Source organism: Ambystoma mexicanum, chromosome 6p, assembly GCF_040938575.1.
Source record: "Ambystoma mexicanum isolate Mex_15411 chromosome 6p, UKY_AmexF1_1, whole genome shotgun sequence".
Lineage (NCBI taxonomy): Eukaryota > Metazoa > Chordata > Amphibia > Caudata > Ambystomatidae > Ambystoma > Ambystoma mexicanum.
The window spans coordinates 1,546,097,988-1,546,120,294 of NC_090935.1; the positions used below are offsets into that span (position 1 = coordinate 1,546,097,988).

Genomic DNA, 22,307 nt, shown 5'->3' on the forward strand with positions numbered 1-22,307 from the left:
ACTGCTACTGCAAGGTGATCTGGCTTTGGGACTCCGCAGGAGACAACAAGGGATACTGTCCCACCACAACCCAAAAGCTAAGTGTTCTGTTTTCTCTTGTAGTACCATCAATGTTATGTTCTTATTTTAGGGTAGATTCTGCTTAGGTACGAGTGTGTTTGTGCATGAGCGGTTCTTGCAAGGTACAGATACAGGATGCACAGCAATGACATGTTTTATCCTATGTCCCCCCTCCTATCCATAACCTCTCCCTAATCCTCTTACCGGTTTCCCTCATTAACCCGTTCCCATCCAAACATCGACACCCTAACCCTCCTTCCCTGCTGGGGTTGCAGAGCCCTGTGTAAGACCAGTCTTGCAGGTCCCACAACCGCAGTGGGGTGGTTGGTTTGTGCCACTCCTGCGCCTTGGACCTGTGGACCCTGTCATGCATGGATTTCAGAAAGGTTAATGAAGTGTCACAATTGGATAGTTACCCCATGCCTAAGATAGACAATCTTATTGATAGGCTGGAGATGTGGTGTACTTGGAGATGTGGTGTACCTTTCCACAATTGAGTCAACCAAAAGATATTTGCAACTCGCAGTCAATCCAGGTGATAAACCAAAGATGGCCCTTTCTACTCCTATAGGTCTAATTCAATTCAGGGTTTTTCCCTTTGGTTTATGTTAGGTAATATTGTCTTATCAAGGATAAATCTTCCTGACCTGTGTCAACCTCACTTTTTTCTGGACTGCTAGATTATTTTTCCCTATTACTTAATGTGAGTGGGAATCTTTTTCCACACTCAGAGTCTTTTACTCTTTTTACGGGTGTCATTTTTAAGACTCTCCATAGTGTCTTTTAAAGGTTATCCTCTTTGACAACGTTTGGCACATACTGCCTATTGTTGCTGGGTTGCCCTTGGGGCTCCACTTTTAACTTGCTCTGGCTAACCTTGTGAGAACTACATTCCCCAAGGGTAGAAAGGATCTTTGAATCCCATTTATATTTTGTTAAATGAGACCAGCACGCCCCACCTTATGTGGAGTGCTGGGGAGAAACAGATTATACCTTTTCACATTTTAAATATAACATTTATGTTACAAAGACAAATGTATCTTTAATGGCTGGTGCCAGTGAACCTTTTTATTAATTCACCGCCCGTGAGCTGTTTCCAACGTGCTGCACCCATGGGTGCTCATTTTACCAAAATGACCCCGGTCTTCTTTTTTTTGCCATTTTAGCATTCCTTGTCCTTTCTTCTTCCTTCTTCTGACTTTCAGGGTTGGAAATTCCTCTGTTGATTGCTATCTTTGGGGGGAATCCTGTCGAAGGCCCGCCTATGCTCCAGAGTGTCTGTGAAGGCAGGAAGCGAGGGAGGAGTCAAAAACTCTGCAGCCCTTTGTCTTCCAGTGTGACTGTGATATCCCAGTTAAAACTGGAAGGCAGGCTGTCCTGAAAAGACTGCCAACCCCTCAAGTGTCAATGTTGCAAGGCTGTTTGATTGGCTGGGTTAATGCATAAAAGTCCGATCCTGGAAGCTGAAGAGGTAGTCGACCACTGGAACCAAAAGGAAGATGAGAAAACCGGAGCTGAGATAAATGTCAGCGACCGGAGAGCCTGCTGTGTAGCTGGAGCCTACTGTAGCCCTTCCTTCCAATCGACCTGGGAGTTCCAAACAGGACACATCCTACCCAAAGGCTGGTGTGATCCGCTAGTCCCAAGAAGACCTGCATTATAAATCATCCCGCACCGTGCTGCAACCTTGTGCGGCTGCAATACCCCTAAACTCGGGGACCTCGAGCTATTGTGCGGTGCACAGTCTTCTGAATTCTGAATCTCGCTGAAACTTCATGGGCATCCTGTTGGATCTCCAAAGGCACGATTCAGGTCTGACAAGTCCCCTTACCAAAGTGCTGGACCTTGCAAACGACAAGAATCAGGCCAGCAATATTCTGTCTTCTTCTGTTCTCCTGAAAAGGCACCAAATCCACACAGCCACATCCAGCCACAAGGAATCTCTTGCCTGGAGACCTTCTCCTGAGATCCCTGCTGCAAAGGTCCTGCCAAAGTCCTGTCTTCCATCTTCTTGACAAAGGAATCCATCGACCGTGTTTTTGGCTGCAGAGCCTGACGTCTTCCTGCTGCAACTCTCCTTCTGTGCTGAGGTACTGTGTTGGCTGGGGTATTTTACCCCCCTTAAGCCTTTATTATTTCTGTATAGCTTTGGGGTGTTTTCTGTGATTCTGCAAATTACACGGTGGCTATGGCAAATTCACTTTCAAACCAATTCTATCATTTTATTTACAGATAGTAGTGCCGACTATAACCTTTGCAAGTGAAACTGGCTGGAATATCAGCGAAAATGTGTCGACCAAATTAGAAGGTCGCTTTTGGCGAACGATTCTTCAATTGCCATTGAACGTTTCAATGGCTGCAATTCGCTACAAATTATGTATTGACTCACTATATGGAACTGTTTTATGGAAATCTGTGGCTGCAAGACCCTATGAGATCCTACGCCAAACAAATATGCAAGCGTACACCAGTTTGCTAACAATGTGGAAGACGAAAATCAAAGGAATTCTGAATGAAGCAGATGTGGCAATGGAAAATGTCTTGGTTAATCCGCAAGCAGCCAAAAAAAAATTAAGGCAGTGGAACTGGATAATAAATACAGAAAAAAGAAATAAACTGGCGTCGGCTCTTGACAACAGACCAGCAGCACATGGCATTGACCAGACGCTAAGTTACTTGACTAAATTTCCATCCCGCTATCACAGAGATCAATTCTTAAGATTACGTTTGAATTTATACAAAACTAAAGAGATGTTATTGTTCAAATGTGATAAAGCGACATCAAACAACCTTTGTAGATTTTGTAATAGTGCTGTGAAATCGTTAAAACATCTTGTTGTGGTGTGTCGTGAGCTATCACTGCAACGTAGTCTGCATTTGCGGAAGTTTGCACCCCTAAATGAAAATATGGATGACTGGTGGTTCTCGCTGCTTGCGGGTAATAACTTTAAATTAACATGTACAGTATTTAATTACATGGACGCAATCCTGACAGACACACAGTCGAAGTAAAGGTCCTCTAAACTATGGTTGGGGGGCGAGAAAGATTGATGTATATATTAATTGTAACATAAGGAATTGTGAAGTAATGTAATGAAAAGTTTTTTGGTAAAACTAATATTACAATTTAAAAAAAAGATAACAGAGGCAAGATGTAAACATTAAAAAGAAGAGTTGAAAAGTAAGAAATCTGTGGGAAACCGCAGGTAACCAGAAAGGGGGGTATAAATAAAATGACCATTTGCGTTCTTGCAGACAGAAAACTACAACACTTTTCCAAGATGGAACTAGAGCCCCCTATTGAATCTTCAGTATAACGTTCTTGGATTTTAATTTCAAATGTTTTAGTTGTTCTTATTTTCCTTTCCCCTAATATTTTTTTCTTAATCACACACATTTATGTTGTATTAATCAATGTAGAAAAGGAAATACATTTTTGTGCCCTGAAGAAGCTTGCAAATTTTGCTTTATTATTAAAGCACAATTATGTGAAACACATGAAGGCAACTTTTGATCTTACAATATGAGTGACCAAAGTATACACTGTATCCCTTGGAAGGAGATATTTACAATTATTGGCATTTTAGAAGGAATGGTTATATTATACTTTTTTCCGACTGGGTTGATTAAATATTAGCTATGCACAATGAGTTTCAACATGTGTTGTAGATTTTTAGATTTTACTTAATCCCTTTCAAGTGGGTGTTTTTCTTATAGAACTAATGTGAAGCCATATCTCAGAAACTATAATCAACAAATTAACAATTAATATTTTGTTTTATTTTTATTGTTTGAAGCACGGACCTAGCTCAAGAGTGCTGTACAAGGTTTGGGTAGTCAGCATTTGGGCTGGCATCTTAACAGTAGTGCAGTACTGCGAGTTGCGTTCTGTTTGTCCATTGGGATTAGTCAATAGCCAGGTGGCAAATTTGTAAAACAGGAGAATTGTGGGGGCATTCCGAGTCGATACTGGGATCGCATTGCAGAAGGTGGTTGTGTGACAAGCAAAGGATTGTTTGCATGTCCACTCTTTGCAGACATGTTGCGATTCGAGCCGGTAGGTCAATTTGCTGTGCAAGGAGCGTGTGCCATCAGATACGTGGAGCTTAGCTGCCAGGTACACTGGTGTGTTACCCATGACTACTTTTTAGATACAAGCAGTCTTGAACACTATCCTGGCCTGGAGAGGAAGCCAATGTAGATTGCGTACGGCGGGAGTGATTCATTCAAATTTCTGGGCACCCATAATAAGACGTGCAGCCACATTTTCTAACCACATATCATGGGGGCACAAGGGTACCTTCTTTTCTACCAGAGTGGTTAGGGCTGAGCATTATTGCATCAAACTCTGATGATCGTGTAAAGCCATGCCCCCAGGATGTACCATTATGTCATCCATTGCTAATATAACAGACAAAATATATTTTTCTGACTTTTATGAATGAGGTTCATTGTGTAAAACTGTATAAAACCCCTGAGGTTTCTGTGCTCTGGGGACTGGGATGCTATGCTGATTTTCCGACCCATTTCTGCAAATCTGTATGGAAATAAACCGTTTCCCTACCTTTGCTGCTTGTCTCCCCATTTTATTATTTGGTGATGAGCTCCAGGTTTCTACAAGAATCACCTGAGGGCATACCCAAAGTAAACACAAGTAGCCTACAAGCAAAGTTCCACCTTGACCCCTAAAGGTGGTCTTTGGAAGATGGTCTAACATGAAGATTAGGGGTTGTTACTTCAAATATGAAAAACTCTTGCTGGAAGCAATTTCTGTGTCCATTGTACCATCATTCAAAGAGAGCCTTGCAAAAACCTCTGATTAGGTCAAATGGCATATGTAGGATGCAGAAAGATCTGAACGAAGGATGCAAACTCTGTACAATGACTTTGGGATGATGACCTTAATAACTAGAACATGGAAACTCATAAGTAAAGTCAGTCAAGGTGGCAAGGTTTTCGTTTGACCTTTTACTTGTCCTGGGTGGGAGTTTGTGAGCTGTCAGGACAAGAGTATAGTACTAAAATGGATATGGGGTCTTCCATTTGTCTCAACTTAAGTTGTCCCATAAACATCAAACTACCTCTACTTGTTAATACTACTATCCCCCACTGCCATTATATTGTTCAAGGTGATCTGCTTCAGATGTATACAACTAGTTCAGAACTGCTTTCTTGTGTGCCTACGTTTCACTATTATCTAAAGTACAATTAACTCAAGACCGGTTTGTTTTACTCTAATTCGTGTTTATATCAAATAAACCATTTGTTGTTTATTGGGTGTTCTTTTTATTATCCGTTTTTACTCGACAAATACACAACATTCCCTTTAAACAAATATATCAAGGTTCAAGATTTTTTAAGATATCAAGATGGCAAAAGATGGCAGCGTGAGAGTCAGCAAGCATGTGTAGGGTGTTCAGTAGAGATGTGGAACAACGTCTCTTCATTTAAATAACATTTGTGCACATGATGCTGCTTTTAATTTTTTTTAAAAAATAAGCCATACACATCCCGAACAGTACTACGTCCTTTCATCAAAAGAATTTTCTTCAATGTTTTTGTTAACGAAAAATGTTCAACTAAAAAACTCATCGGAAAATATAAGGGGGTGGGAAACTTCATATAAGGAGTTTTTTGTTGAATATTTTTCGTTAAAAAACCCATCGAAAAAAAGACTCTTGAAGAAATTACATGTAGCCTCCCGAACAGCATGATAATCCCCTGAGAAAACCACAAAAGACGCCTGATGAGTAACTTCGGCATGTGGTTAGGCTGGAATTTCACAAGGAGAAAGGCTACTGCTGGATTTCAACAGATGCCACTGTATGTGTCTTGGTTTTAGGCAAAATCTAAAAGCAATTGCTAGGACATGCATTGTCTGTGTGCTTCTCGTGACGCGGCCAAAAGTTACTTGGCATTCTAAGTACTAATACTGGAAAAAACAAGTCATGTAAGAGAAACAAATCCATTACATTTTTGAATATTAGACCCATTTAAAAAACATTTTAAGTCACAATTTTCCGAAAACTGCACAAGTTAATGGATTTCCTCGACAAATATCAGGTATTGAACACAAATAAAAAGGTCTTAGTAGGGGAAGGGCATGTGTAAGCCTGACAGGGCATCTATTTGTGTTGCTGAATGATTACAATACCTGTTTTTCCTTCCCATCAGATGGCAGTGCTGGGAGACGCACAAAGGGCGACAGAGCTTCCACAGGAATTGGCTGCAGAAGCTTTCCAGTACTTAATAGACGTTCTCGGTTCTTCTGAAATATGTACTCTGGTCGGTTGTGTTCCTGAAAAACCTTCAGCGCAGGCTTTAAATAAAAAAAACCGCAATGAATATATGTCCACTAATAAAACCCCGAAAATGGCACAACCGCATGCATTAAAACGAATCAATAAGTGTCCTAAAATAATAGCTCCAGCAAGCTACATTTGCATTTTACTTTTCTATCTACGCGTACAATTTGGACTCAAGTTGTCCATATGTTTACAGCAAAAGACAACATTGGTATGATAGGCTTTTGTTTTCAGTTTATTTAATCGTGTTACAAAATGCAAGCTTCAAAAGGAGAACACGTGTATTCACGAGGCAAAACACAAAATATCAGCTTAGTTGACTGAGTTAGAAAATAAAGTTTAAAAGCAAAATAAAGTCCCACCCGGTTTTGCAGGATTTTGTAATGTAAACACGTGAATTTTCATTGACATCTGCTTGGAAATGCAAACATATGTACATTTGTGATTTTGTTGGACTACAGAAATATGACAATTATGTGCATATTAAATTACATTAAACATTTATGTGTATGCCTAGTATTCTTAACAATGCTCTTTTAAAAAAAAATGTATTGCCATTTTGCATAACAGATCAGACAGCATCAATAAAAAGGTGAAACAGAAGGTACACAGAACCAACGGGTTTTCTAGACCAGCCCACCCAACTGCACCTGAAACCCCTTTCACAACCTGGTGCACTCTACCCTCTTTCCCGCTGGACACCAGAATTGAACCCCCGTACAGCCCCGGATTCCTAAACCCCTCCCTTCCACTGTGCCCCCAGAAATTAACAGGAGTCCTCCATGGCCCTTAACTATTTTCTCTACCCTTTTCCGTGCTTTTGCAGACAATCCCTTTTCTTGTAGACCAGCCTTTCCATCTCCATGCACTCATCCATAGTGGATTCCCAGTCGGCCAGGGAGGGGACATCCTCAGAGCCCAGCACTGCAGCAATGCCTCTCTAAGCTATGGGGAATGCTATGTCAGACAATTTTCTATCCCATGTCGAAGGAGCTGCTTCCCCCACAATCCCAGCATGCATACCCTGGTATTTGCAACGTTCTCTACACCCAGCACCACTGACACTCTGGACAGAAACCCTGCCCAGAAGCTCTGTATCTTGGGACAATACCAGATCATTTGTCGCTTTCCCTCCTACCTATCAAATGCAAGCATTTGGGGGTGTAGTACACCCTATGAAGGATCTTATAGTGTATCATCCTATGTTTGACACTAATGGTTAACTTGCTTGTTTGGCCCATTGCCCTATCCCAGTCCCCCCGGTTCCAACGGGCCCACATCCCCCTCTCACCTGAACTTCAGTGCCTCCATGGACTTGCTGGTAGCACCAGTTAACCACTTTTATTAATTTGAAATTGCTTTTACCATGAGTTTCTCAGTGGAAACTTTACTCAAGAGCGGTGTTTGATGAAGACAATCTAACTCCCCACCCAAAGTGTCTTGGTTGTGCATGACAACTGCAGATACTGGGAAAAACAGGTTCTGACCCAGGCCAAATCTAGCCGATAGCTCTTCCAATGAGCCCGCTCAGCCAACAAACACTCTGCTGTGATCTGCCTCCTTCTTGAAGACACTGACCTCGACATTCTCGCACTCACGAGACATGGTTCAATGCCAGCTCAGTCACTGCTTTTGACTCCCTCCGACCTGACGGCTTCAAGATCATTTTCAGGTCGTGACCGCACTGTGTTGGTGGTGGGGCTGCCTTAATCTTCACTGAGTGGGTTCCATCTTCCATCTTACCCACCCAGCTCTATTCTTCCGTTGAGAGCCTGTTATGCAAGTTGGTCATCTCGCCCTCCTCCCCCCTGACCATTGCTACCATTTACCGGCCTCCAGGCGCTACCGCCCTATTCTTCTCTGAATGGACTGATTTCTGGTCCTCCTTACTTACTCTCAGCCTCCTTCAATCTGGTCCTCTTGGGTGATTTCAACATCCAATTAGACTCTCCTGGCACAGCATCCACTCTTTTCATTGACATCTGCACCTCTCTAACCCTCTCTATTCTCCCTTCTGGTCCAACCCACTCTGCTGGACACACTCTGGGTGCCCTCATCCACTCTGACCTCACTCTCTCATCTCCTTTGGTCACCACTCTCTCTTGGTCAAACCACTCACTTCTCTCCTCCCACCTGGGTTCGTTTGGCCGGCTGAACTCACCCCTTAAAGCCCTGTCAACCTCGTTCACGAACATCCGCCCGATGAAAAGAGTGTCAGCTCCTGCCTTCAACTCCACCTTTATCCCGCTTCCCCCTGTAACTCAGACTCTACTAGAGACACTGCTCTTAGCAACTTCCACCTGTCTATCACCAACTCTTGACATTCTGCCCCAGTCATGAGGATCCTCCTGAAACCCACCTCTAAGTGTAACACCTGGTATGACTCCAATCTTGCAGCCCTCTAACAAAAGTGCAAAGCGGCGTAACAGAAGTGGCAAACTTCAGGCTCACCCTCTGACAAACTGGCTTGCCGCCTGCTCCAAAGGGAATACAGACTCTCCATTCGTGTCTAGAAAAGGGCCCACATTTCGGCACAGGTATCTGGTGCATCCAACAACACAGCATAACTTTTCAAAATCTGCAGGGACCTAGCCAACCCGTCTGCAGTCTCCTCCTCCCCTTCTCCTTCTCAGGCCCTCTGCAACGTACTGGCCACTAACTTCGCCACCAAAACTGAGGCTATCCTGAACAGCTTTGTTACTTACCCTCCCAAACCATCCCACACCCCCTTGCCTCCCCTGCCCCCTAACCCTTCTCCTTCCTCCTTCCCCTCCTTCACCCCTGTCACACCTGAAGAAGTCACCAGAGTTGTTCATGAAGGCCTCTTCGAACAGGTTTCTCCTTGCTCATGCAGAACCATGAAGGACAACATTGACTCTCTTGCCCCTGAACTCACCGACCTCTGCAACCACTCTTACCACTGGTTCTTTCCCCTCCTCCCTCAAGAACTCCCTTGTATGCCCCCTCCTTAAAAAAATGGCAGCAGACCCTTATGTCCAGCCAACTACCCAACTACCGCCCTATCTCCATCACCCTCTTCCTGGGGAAATTGCTGAAGAAAGTGGCCTTGCTCCAACTCAACTCTCACACTAAACTTGCTGGTGGTCTCCACAACCATCCATCAGGATTCCGAGCATCGAGTGTCATGGAAACTGCTCTTCTGAACACCTGTGAATAACTGCTTGCATCAATTCTCCAGCTGTCCTCATCCTACTCGATCTCTCCTCTGCCTTCGACACGGTCAACCACTCTATCCTCATAAAAAGGCTCCACAATACCTTTGGCATCTCGGAGCGGGCACTGTACTGGCTGACCTCCTTCCTAACTGACGGTTCGTCCCAAGTAATTCTGGGCACCTGTCATGATGCCTACCCCCAGGCATCCGGACCAAGCCCATCAGCCCCGGGAGCAGGCATCTAGACATTTAGTGAAACCTCAGCAGCCCCGGCTAGGAGCTATCTGGGTTCAGTCCTGGCGCCTTAGGCGCCAGGCTCATAGTAGGAATCAGTCCTGGCGCCTAAGGCGCCAGGCGAATAGTCATTACTTACCTCAGGCTGACCATGCTGCAAATGACTCCAATCCAACATGAAGCCTGAAAGGGACTATTTTTCTACAGGGACTATTTTTTATTCAGGTGTGGTTCTAGGGACTTCTTACCTGGGACTACTTTTGAGGCTATTTAAACCACACCCGACCAGCAACACACGCTTCGCGTTACTCTGCATCCAGCAGCGTAACACTCACCGTGCCTGCATCCTGCATCCAGTCTTCTGCCATGCCTGCCTTGAATCCGGAGCTCCTAAAACAAAGAGGAAAGAAAGGGACAAGGTTAGAAAACAAACTTATTTCTATTCCACACCTGATTCTGGATCCATCTTGTCTCCGGACTTGTAAAGAACATCATTTCTGCACGCGCCGCACCTCCAGCTGCAGCGCCGCGCCATACTCACCAGTCTTCACAGCATCCTTTGGGTCGGCGTTGCCTCCATCATTTCTTCGCCGAACTTCGGCACCTACGAGACAAAAGAAAACCACAAGGTGAGCCGAGGGAACCAACAAATATAATTCTTACCACCATAGACTTAACTGATTTACCACCCGAGGCATCCTTTTGTGACTCTCCATATTTTCACGTGCCGCATCTGTAAAGAGAGACAAAACACGTTTTCCTCGTGCAACATTTACCGGACAGCGCCGGGTAATACAGACTCTTACCTGAGCACCACCAGCTGCCACAAGAGCATCTTTTCACGAGCCAGCTGCAAGACAAGAAAGGAAGGGGGGAACAAGAGTGCACATCGGACATATTGAACTCTATGAACTTAATACTTACTGGTCCTCACCAGGAACCTCAGAGTCAATACTCTCCGGAACTCTCCTGAGCCTTCAAACCAGTGAAATAACTGGAATCGACACGCCCCTGCAAATCCACGCAGGATGGAGAGCTCATCTTTCAAGAATATAAGGTGAAATTGCTGTGAGGGAATTTCGGAGGCGATTAGTTGGGGAGGACTGTGGGGGTGCCATCACTTGAATCCACAAGTGGCTAAATCCATCTCTCCACTTGCAGGAGAATATTTCTACGGGTTAAGCAGACAAGATTAGGAGGGCAGATCCAGTCAGTCATCGCTGCACTACGCATCACGTGGGTGGAGACCGCAGCTGTCCGGGTCCGACCGACGCCCCTGTGGGAGCCAGGTGAGCGTAACAGAACGCAAAGCCTATCTACAAATCCCCACCCGGGCGTTATGGAAACCTCAGAAACGGACCAACTAGCCCTATTGTTAGGGGAACTTAGGCCAGAAGTGCACTCCGCGCGCCAAGAGACTAATGCCCTCAGGAGAGAACTGATTGTGTCAAAGGAGCGCACTGATGATCTTGCTAGACAATTACTGCAAAACCAAGCTGGGCAAACACCATTACCTGGACTCGGGGGGAATCCAACTCCTGTTGCATCGATCAATCCTGTGCAAGTGGTTCTACCAGGGAGCATTCCTTTAGCTCCACCCGAACATTTTGCTGGGGACCCAAAAAAGTTTGCCGTGTTTATGAACCAATACCGCTTGCACTTTTCATGCAGACCTGGAGCTTTTCCGAACGACCAAACCAAAGTAGCCTTTGTACTATCATATCTTAGTGGCAGCGCAGTGGATTGGTCAATTCCATTAGTTAACCAGGATGACCCTCTTCTTCGGGATTTTCAATTGAGCATGGAAAGAATATTTGCCAGACATTCACAGGGACAGGCCCTGGATAACAAACTTATCATTACGACAAGGTAACCAGGATCTACTAACCTATATCGCCACTTTCAATAGGTTAGTGGTGGAAACCGGATGGCCAGAGGTAAAACGAATTACATTATTTCATCGTGGACTTCGGGGTGAACTCAAAGACGTTTTGGCCCAAGTTGTGAACCCACCTCAGGATTGTGCAGAATATATAGATTTAGTGGTCCAGTTAGACCACCGACTTCAGAATAGAAAGGCTGATCGAGCTAAGTTTGAGAATAGGGTATTGGTTAAACCCAATGTTACCTTCAAAGGAACAAATGTATCAGAACCAATGCAGATCGGGGGGGTCAAGGGACCCTTAACTCAAAAGGAAAGAGAAAGAAGACGGCAGATGCAATTGTGTCTGTACTGTGGGGCCTCAGGACATTTTCTACGGGATTGCCCTATAAAAACATCTAAAAAAGTAGTCGGAGTTGCTGATAAAAATCAAACAGAGCGTGATTCGGGAAACGACCACGCCCGACAAGCATAGACGTCTGCTTGCCGAGCTTGAAGGATACTCAGACCTCGCACTTCATCATACCAATGGTCCTTATAGATCCAAGGAAGCCATCACGTATGCACGCAGTGAGGGCATACATTGATAGCGGGCCATAGGAACCGATGTGGACCACGACTTGGCTTCTAGGATGAATATATCTCTCTGCAAAACGACCACTTCGGATGTCATCACCACAGTCGATGGAACTGAAATTGCCTCTGGGCCTGTAACTCATTCCACCGCAGAGATGACACTATTGGGTCAGGATGGGCATCGAGAGACTATTGTGTTTGATTTAATCAAAGCCCCGCAGTTCCAAATAATACTGGGGATACCTTGGTTGGAAACACATAATCCTTGTATTGATTGGCGAGAGAAGAGAATAACCTTCCCGGATTGTGCACATACTTGTTACCCAAAAAAAACCCTTGAACAAAGGCCTGGCCACAGTCGCTACTCCAGTCGTGCAGTTACCTCAGGAATATCAACAATTCCAGGATGTTTTCCTAAAGGAACAGGCAAACACCCTACCACCTCACAGATCATACCATTGTCAAATCGATCTCATACCCGGTGCACAACCTCCATGTAGTAGGATCTACGCCCTTACGGAACCCGAAAACCTTCACCTACGACAATACTTGGACCAATACCTTGCTAATGGCTTCATTTGTCCATCCAAGTCCCCTGCATCTTCAGCTTAGTTCTTCGTGCCTAAAAAGGAAGGTGACCTCAGAACGTGCATAGACTACCGCGCAGCGCATTAAATCAGATTGTTATTGTTATTGGTTAAGAACTGGTACCCATTGCCTCTGAGCCCCGAATTACTAGACCAAGTAAAGGACGCTTGCATCTACACTAAATTAGATCTCCGAGGGGCATATCATCTGGTACGTGTAAAGAAAGGCGACAAATGGAAGACTGCTTTTCGCACTAAGTACAGGTTATTAGAATACCAGGTGATGCCCTTCTGGTTGTGCAATGCACCAGCAGCCTTCCAGTATTTTATGAACGATGTCCTTCGTGAACTCATTGACATCTGTGTTGTTGTATACATAGATGATATTCTAGTGTACTCCTCTTCAGAATCAGACCATGTGAAGCACGTTCGTGCAGTCCTTGAGAAACTACGCCAGCACAAGTTATATGCAGAATTGGAAAAATGCGTTTTTCATGCTACGGAAGTTGAATTCCTTGGATTTATCCTGACTCCAAAAGGAGTCCGAATGGACTCTCGAAAGGTAGACGCAATCCTCAAGTGGCCATCACCCAGTTCAGTTAAAGGGGTACAAAGCATGCTCGGATTTGCTAATTTCTACCGCAGATTCATTCTGGATTTCTCACATGTTGTACACCCTATCACAGCACTTTTGCGAAAAAACAAACGCTTCTTGTGGACCGAAGAAGCTGAAAAGGCCTTCCAAGAGCTGAAGGCGAAATTCACGTCTGCACCTGTCTTAAAGCATCCATGCCCCAAACTTCCATACATAGTTGAAACTGATGCATCCAGTTTAGCCATGGGAGCTGTCCTGTCCCAGAAGGATCCTGAAACCTGTCAACTTCACCCAGTAGCATTTTGGTCCAGAAAGTTCTCGGCACCTGAGTTAAACTATGCGGTTACCGATAAAGAATCATTAGCCATCAAATCCGCCTTCAAGGCTTGGAGGCATTATCTTCTCGGTGCCCGGCATACCATTACGGTAATCACCGATCACCGGAACTTGCAGTATTTAAAAACAGCCAAGGCCCAATCGTCGCGTCAACTTCGATGGGCATTGTTCTTTGCCGAGTTCGATTTCGTGATCACTTATCGACCAGGTTGTAAAAATGGCAAGGCAGATGCCTTATCCCGAATAGGGATGGGAGAAGCATATGCGAACCCGCAACCGGTGCCTATAATTTCAGAACAAAGAATTCTTGGCATAACCACTCTACAGACACTAGAGGATATTCAAGTAAAGATCCAACAACTCTTCGATCCAACAGCCCTGCAGGACTGGGTGAAGAAAGGCCCAGACTACTCAGTCATCAATGACCTAACCTTATTATCAAGGGTGACTATTTCTACCACACAAGGAACTACAAGAACTAGTCATCTCCAATTATCATGACACCCTGATGGAAGGACACCCAGGTATTGGAAAAACTGAAGCTAAAATTAAGAGACAATTCTGGTGGCCCACCTGGCGAAAAGACGTAAAGTCATTTGTAATGTCTTGTGGCATTTGCGCCCAAAACAAAAAAGTCAGAAGAAAAAAACAGCTGGCCTCTTACAACCTTTGGATATTCCACCTACACCATGGCACACCTTATCTTTAGACTTTATTACAGATCTACCTCCATGTAATGGATTTAACACCATTCTAGTTATTGTGGATCTTTTTTCCAAGATGGCCCACTTTATTCCTCTAAAGGGATTACCTTCTGCTTCAATTCTGGCCAAGGAGTTCCTCGAAAACATTGTTCGAATACACGGATTTCCTTCCGTATTGGTCTCTGACCGAGGTAGTCAATTCATTTCACATTTTTGGAAGAAATGTTGTCAACTGGCGCAAATCGACGTGAGGTTATCAACCAGTCACCATCCCCAGACCGATGGTCAGATGGAGAGGACCAACCAGAACCTTGAACAGTACCTACGTTGCATGCTACACCAGACCGAAAGTAATTGGAAAGATATTTTATGGATTTCCGAGTATGCATACAATAACTCTGTACATTCAGGTACCGGACAAAGCCCCTTTTATACCATATATGGACATCACCCTCGAACCTCAGAACTAGATTCGCCTCAGCATTTAGAAATGCCTGCAGTTAGTCATTTGCATTCTACTATTACACAAGCCTTTAAAGAGGCAACAGAACATTTGAAACAAGCAAAAGAGAAATATAAGAAAAATGCTGTTCAACATAGAAGTGAAACTCCACAATACCAAATTGGGGATCAAGTTTGGCTGGCTACAAAACACATACCTCTGAAGGGAACTCGGACTTTTAACCCTAGATATTTGGGACCTTAAACTATTTAGGCCATTATCAACCCGGTAGCCGTCAAATTGGAATTACCCTCTAATATGCGCATTCATCCTGTCTTTCATGTTTCACTTTTAAAACCAGTTCAACCAGGAACAAGATTAACCAAACCACCCGACCCCATCTTGATAGATGGAGAACCTGAATTCGAGGTAAAAAATATCCTGGACTCCAAGATGGTTAAATCAAAACTGTTTTATTTAATCGATTGGAAGGGCTACGGACCACAAGAAAGGTCATGGGAACCTAGTGACCAATTCCATGCACCTCGATTGGTGAAAAGATTCCATCGGAACTTCCCAGACAAAACAGGGCCCAGGGGAAGAATAACTTTAGGAGGGGCCTTGGGGGGGGAGGGGAGGGAGTGCTGTCATGATGCCTACCCCCAGGCATCCGGACCAAGCCCATCAGCCCCGGGAGCAGGCATCTAGACATTTAGTGAAACCTCAGCAGCCCCAGCTAGGGGCTATCTGGGTTCAGTCCTGGCGCCTTAGGCGCCAGGCTCATAGTAGCAATCAGTCCTGGCGCCTAAGGCGCCATGCTCATAGTCATTACTTACCTCAGGCAGACCATGCTGCAAATGACTCCAATCCAACATGAAGCCTGAATGGGACTATTTTTCTACAGGGACTATTTTTGACTCGGGTGTGGTTGTAGGGACTTCTTACCTGGGACTACTTTTGAGGCTATTTAAACCACACCCGACCAGCAACACACGCTTTGCGTTATTCTGCATCCAGCAGAGTAACACTCACCGTGCTTGCAGCCTGCATCCAGTCTTCTGCCACGCCCGCCTCGAATCCGGAGCTCCTAAAACAAAGAGGAAAGAAAGGGACAAGGTTAGAAAACAAACTTATTTCTATTCCACACCTGATTCTGGATCCATCTTGTCTCCGGACCTGTAAAGAACATCATTTCTGCACGCGCCGCACCTCCAGCTGCAGCGCCGCACCATACTCACCAGTCTTCACAGCATCCTTCGGGTCGGCACTGCCTCCATCATTTCTTCGCCGAACTTCGGTACCTAGGAGACAAAAGAAAACCACAAGGTGAGCCGAGGGAACCAACAAATATAATTCTTACCACCATAGACTTACCTGATTTACCACCGGAGGCATCCTTTTGTGACTCTCCATATTTTCACGTGCCGCATCTGTAAAGAGAGACAAAACAACACGTTTTCCTCGTGCAACATTTACCAGACAGCACCGGGTAATACAGACTCTTACCTGAGCACCACCAGCTGCCACAAGAGCATCTTTTCACGAGCCAGCTGCAAGACAAGAAAGGAAGGAAGGGGGGAACAAGAGTGTACATCGGACATATTGAACTCTATGAACTTAATACTGACTGGTCCTCACCAGGAACCTCAGAGTCAATACTCTCCGGAACTCTCCCGAGCCTTCAAACCAGTGAAGTAACTGGAATCGACGCGCCCCTGCAAATCCACGCAGGATGGAGAGCTCATCTTTCAAGAATATAAGGTGAGAATGCCGTGAGGGCATTTCGGAGGTGATTAGCTGGGGAGGACTGTGGGGATGCCATCACTTGAATCCACAAGTGGCTAAATCCATCCCTCCACTTGCAGGAGTATATTTCTACGGGTTAAGCAGACAAGATTAGGAGGGCAGATCTAGTCAGTCATCGCTGCACTACGCATCACGTGGGTGGAGACCGCAGCTGTCCGGGTCCGACCGACGCCCCTGTGGGAGCCAGGTGAGCGTAAAAAAGCACCTTCTCCTCACCTACTTCCTTCTCCACCTGTGGGGTCCCCCAGGGCGCAAACCTCTCCCCTTGGCTCTTCAACACTTACCATGCTCAGCTGGCAATCCTGATTTTCTCCTTCTTCCCCATCTTCCAGTGTTATACAGACATGCAACTCTTTTTCAAACTTCCTGCTGACACTCTTGCACCTTACATCATCCCTGACTGCCTATGTGCCATCCAGGCCTGGTGCACTTCAAATGATCTATGTCTCAATGCCAATCAAACTGAGATCCTTCCCATTGGGACCCCTGCTCCCGCCTTCTTCCCTTCACTCTGGCCTTGCTCCATGGTTTCTCCCCCTTGCTCCTTCTTCTGAAGCCAGAAACCTTGGAGTCATCTTCGGCCCCTCTCTCTCCTTCCTCCCCCCCTCACACTCAGGACATTGCAAAGAAGTCCCACTTTCTGCTCTTCCTTCTCAAATGAATTCTACCTTTCTCACCTTCCCCCAGAAGCTCAATGTTACCTGAGCCCTGGTTCTCTCTAGGCTTGACTATTGCAATAGCCTCCTCCTGAATCTACCTTCTTCCACTCTGCAACCCCTCCAGCTAATCCAGAATAGGGCAGCAAGACTCATCCTGGGCCTCAAGCCCAGGGACTGCATCTCTTCTGCCCTAAAAAGTCTTCACTGGCTCCCGGTTGCGTCACAGATTAAATTCAAATCCCTCTGTATCATCCACAAGGTTGTCTGGGGCCTGGGACCAATCTATCTGCAACTCTCTCTTACTAAATATTCTCCCGCTAGACCTCTACGTTCCTCTGGCACCAACCCTTTGTGTGTAAAGCATTTCGCTATTCAGAGGGCACGATGTCGATCACTTTCCTCAGCTGGCTCCCTTCTCTGGAACAGCCTCCCACTCCCTGTGTGTCTTGAGAAGGATTTTTTAAATTCGGGAAGCTCCTCAAGACTTTCCTCTTTACCTCCTTGTTCCCCCCTCTCTTCTCTGCTAATTTCACGGTTGCTTTGATTGGTGTCCAGGGCCCTTCTGTATCCTCGTCGCCCAGAACTCTCACACCGAATCGCCCCCAGCTTCTGTCTATCCTTAGCACTTGCCTCCGCACACCCTCCATCATGCACTTACCATACCATGCACTTCATCGGTCGCTCACCGACGAGCACAGGTAGACCCACTGCCCCCCCTTATGCACTTGCACGTTCTGAATACTCACAAGGCGTAGTAGGTTTCTCCTTTTTTCCCTCCACTGTATTTAATATTTGTATGTATTTAATGCGTCCCATTCCCATGTCCCCTCCCTGTTGCCCTGTGGGTGATTTGAAACAGAATGTATGTGCTGTACAAGCGCAAACAAGTGAAGAATAAATAAATGAATAAATAAATAATGAGAAAGCTCCCGCTCGCTCCAACCTCTACATCCCTCAACAGTCCTCGATTTGTGCAGGAATCTATTTCCCCATAGAGGCTGATCTTCCGATTCAGCCTGAGAAACTCCACCTTGGAACCAGTGATGCAGATGCCCAAGTATTTAAAGGGATGCGCAGTAATCTCAAGGGCACTCAATGCAGTGTAATCCAGGTCTTCCCTTGATAACTCGAAACAAACCCATTTTCCCCAGCTGACCTTCAGGCCACAAAGAGACCAGAACCTACCCAACATTTAGATTGCCCTTGGTACAGACCCAACCTGGTCCCTTAAATAGAGGAGCACATCATCAGAGAATAAAGAGTTCCTGTCTTCAGGCCAATGAAAACCCATGAGTTCCCCATCCCACCCTTACCCATTCAGCCAACAGCTTGATTAGGAGAGTAAATAGGAAGGGCAACAGGGGGCAACCCTGCCTTGTTCCCTTCTCTTGAGAGAGAAAAGGGCATAGACAGTTAAGTAGCTTATCGCAGCCCAGGTATTTTGGCCCAATTTTGGCCCAAATCCAAACCTCTCTATCACAGCCCATATATAGACCCATCCCATGGAATCAAAATCTCCAGGATAACATTCCCATCAGGGGGGGAGGAATTCAGCCAGGGATACAGCCCCAAAGAGCCGCTGCATGATGAGACATGTCAACCTCGCTGGCATTAAACTGTTCTTATCTGGATGGACCAGGCTGGGAAACTATCCAAGAGTCAATGTGCCAACATTTTCACCAGGGTCTTCAGCTCCCATTCAACAAGGAAATCAGGCTGTATGATTTGTAACACTCCCTCAGCTTGCCCCATTTGTAGATCACAACTACTGTGCATTCTCCAAGGTCACGCAGGACAATCCTGTCCTCCATGCTCCTCTTATACCGATTAAGTAGGTGTGAGCTTTCCTCGTCTCCCAGGGACTTGCACGATTTCGCTGGAGCTGTGAGAAACCTAAGGGCATCTACACACCAATTCCCCTTGGATCCTCTTCACAGGTGGCAAGGGAAAGGCCATCGCTTTTGGACCCTGACCCTGGGGTGGAGATGTGAGGGAGGATCACCTGGGTGGCGGGTATTTGGGGACTGGGGAGTTGACTTCAGGTGAGACATGGTATCCCCCCTTTCCTTGTGTTAACCAACCTTACCCTCCCCCCGCCTTTATAGGCTTTTGTCAATCCCATTCTATCATTCGCCCTCAGTCACACCACTATAGTACTGGGACAAGGAAGAGACGACTATGAGCAGTACACACTAACATGTAATTTCACTACTCTGGTAGTGAGATGAGGAAGAGGCCTGAATTATGTTATGAGGGTCAGGTATGTCCAGAGAACACCAGTAACTATGGTCAGGCAAATAGGCTTAAGGACTTGCATCTGCAACCTGATAAGTGGTTGCAGGTGCATAAAAGATGGAGCCAACAATCACAGAGGGAGACCTGCAGGCGAGAAGCCGGCTGTGTGTGTCGGGCATGCAAGGATAGAAATCCTGTCAGGAAGGAGGCTGCCGAGGAGGGTCCTGTCAGGAGGCCAGGATGCCGTCAAATACCCCAGAGAGACTCTGACACCGAGGCCTGGACGGGCCATGGGAGGGTCACAGCTGTTCCAGCCTCCTTGGTCGAATGCCCACAGCCGGAACTGCGCAGACACGGAAGAGGCCCCAGTGCTGCAAGATACTATCACGGTCCGTGAGTGTTAAGCAGAGCTGCCGGCAACCCCCAGATAGGTTTTCAAAGTGCGAGCGTGGCTCGCAGTGTTATGGAGACGTGGAAGCAGAGCAGAGAACAAGAAAGAAGACGTCCCAGTAGCTGCCACGGACCAGTGAGTGAACAACAGGGATCACACGTACTGGGGCGCTCGTGGGCTATTGGTAGGTAAATGTGATTGCCAGGTGAACAAAAAGATATGCAAGCGTAAGCAAACCCAAGTTGAACTATAAGAGAAAGCCTCATGAATTAAGAATTATTGAATACCGAACAAAAGGAAAACTTTGAGAAGCTTATGAATGGAAAGCTAGCAAGTGTGAAACGCACGTTATAAGTTCTGAAAGGCAATGAACAAATCCTATGAGATAAAGTTAAAAAAGCAAGTAATGAACATTACTGAAGAGTGTGATAGCAATGTGGTGAAGGAAAGTAAACACAACAGAGTGGACTGTGTGAAAAGAACATATTGTTGCAAAGCCAAGACTGGCAAGGAGAAAACATGTTGTGGCAAAGGCAAGAGACTGACAAGGAGAAACCAAAGTAAAGGTAAATCAAAACACAGGGACAGTGACAGAGAAACCAGTGTGCGAAAGAAAGCCAAGGCTCATCGGTTGCATGACCTGTAATGGGTGGATTGTGTGGTCCGACAACTGCATCTAGAACGAGGAGACCCTCTTTGTGAAAGCCAAGGAAACATACAGATACGCATGAAAGATATTGCTGAAGTGAAAGCAGAAGAGAACAATCTGTAAACTCTTAAGGAATCGGAGAGTGTAAAGTTCACGTGGAACTTGTTTTGAATATTAAGAGATTAAAGCGAAGTGTGAGCTTGCAAGTTGGACAAGAGGTAGTCTTGGGTAAGAGAAACCTAAGACAGTGTGAACTTTGATGTTGCCTTGGGGAAGGGACTTCGAGGCCTGTTTGGAACTCTTTTATCTGCTTGGGAAAGGGAACCCCCGAGATTTTGTGGAAGTGTCTTGAACTGGTGGAAGGGAACTCTGAGACTTTGTGGAACTGTCTTGTGCTTGGGGAAGGGGTGCTGAACATTAAGCCAAGAGCTGTAAGAAGCTCATAAATTTATTTTAGCACACTGCTTAGTTTGTTGTTGACATTGTGTAGTTTTAGTTCTGAGGGCAAGTACAGGTTCTGGACACAGACTTAAGTTGAACTTTACTGACTCAAACTGTCAGTTTCTTTAGGTAGGGAAATCCCACCTTAGCATAGGGCAAGTTAGTCCTTACACCATCCTGATATTTACTTTTCTTTTTTTTTTTTCTCCAAAACTTCTTTTTATTGGTTTTCTACAAGCAGACAGGCATTACGCCATTATATTACATGCGCCATAAACAGCGCTCAGTTGCTTGTTATTACAAAAGACAAACACAAACAAAAACAACAAGACTGTAAAGTCTCAGTGGGGATGATGGTGGGGGAGGAGGCTTGGGGAGACGATGGGTTGAATATCAGGAGTCAGAACCAGCGAACGCTGTTTGCACTGCAGGAGTGCATCAGGAGCAGGACGGACCTGCATGGTACAGAGTTTTCATTATTTTGTATGTGCTCTTAGCTGGCGTGAGAGTCGGGGGGGAGGGCGGAGGTAGTTCCAGGCCATTATGTCTTTACCGCTGGCTTCCCTTGTCTGTGACTTGTGTCCTGTATTTCTGGCCTTCTCTTTTATCATACTTGTCCATCCATCGGAGGGAGGGAGGCTGTCGGGCCAGGCCTGGGTATTTCTGTGTGTAGTCCAGGAATGGGGCCCAGGTTTGGTAAAATTGGTCTCTGTTCCCAAACTGGAGGGCTGTTATTTTCTCGGCTGCTATTATGTCCCAACACTTTATCCACCACATCTGTACTGCCGGACCCTGTGGGTTCTTCCAGAGCCTGGCTATTGAGATTTTAGCTGCCGTCAGTAGGTGGGCGCATAGTTATGCTCTGTGGCCCGACAGAGGGAATTGGCCCTCGCCGCTTGCTCCCAGTAAGATGATGCCAGGATCCCATGGGATTGTGAGGCCCGTGATCATGTTGACTTGGGACTAGCACTGATTTCCAGAATTTGGTAGCCTTGGGGCATTTATTAAACTATTTTATTTGAACCTTTAATCTGTTGCCTGTGCCTTCCTTCATGATGCCTTTACAGAGCCCATTGAGCCCCGGTATCTTTCACCTTTGGAGCCGGTGCCCCCTGCACTCGACATCTGCTAGGGTTAGATCCGCCTCTGTCAAACGATTTAAGGAAAGAGAATCCCGAGAGGCTGACAGATCCGCTCCCGTCCTCTGTGGAGGGTTTGCATATAAGCCCT

At 45.8% G+C, this 22,307-nt stretch overlaps 1 protein-coding gene across 1 annotated transcript in view; it reads right to left on the bottom strand.

Moving 5' to 3' along the window:
• DNAH6 (dynein axonemal heavy chain 6) overlaps positions 1–22,307 on the bottom strand; it is a 3,423,448-nt gene that overhangs the window by 3,110,359 nt on the left and 290,782 nt on the right. Inside the window, exon 3 of the mRNA XM_069626424.1 lies at positions 6,215–6,379. Within this exon, the coding sequence (XP_069482525.1) occupies positions 6,215–6,379 (165 nt within the window). The remainder of the gene's footprint in view (positions 1–6,214; positions 6,380–22,307) is intronic.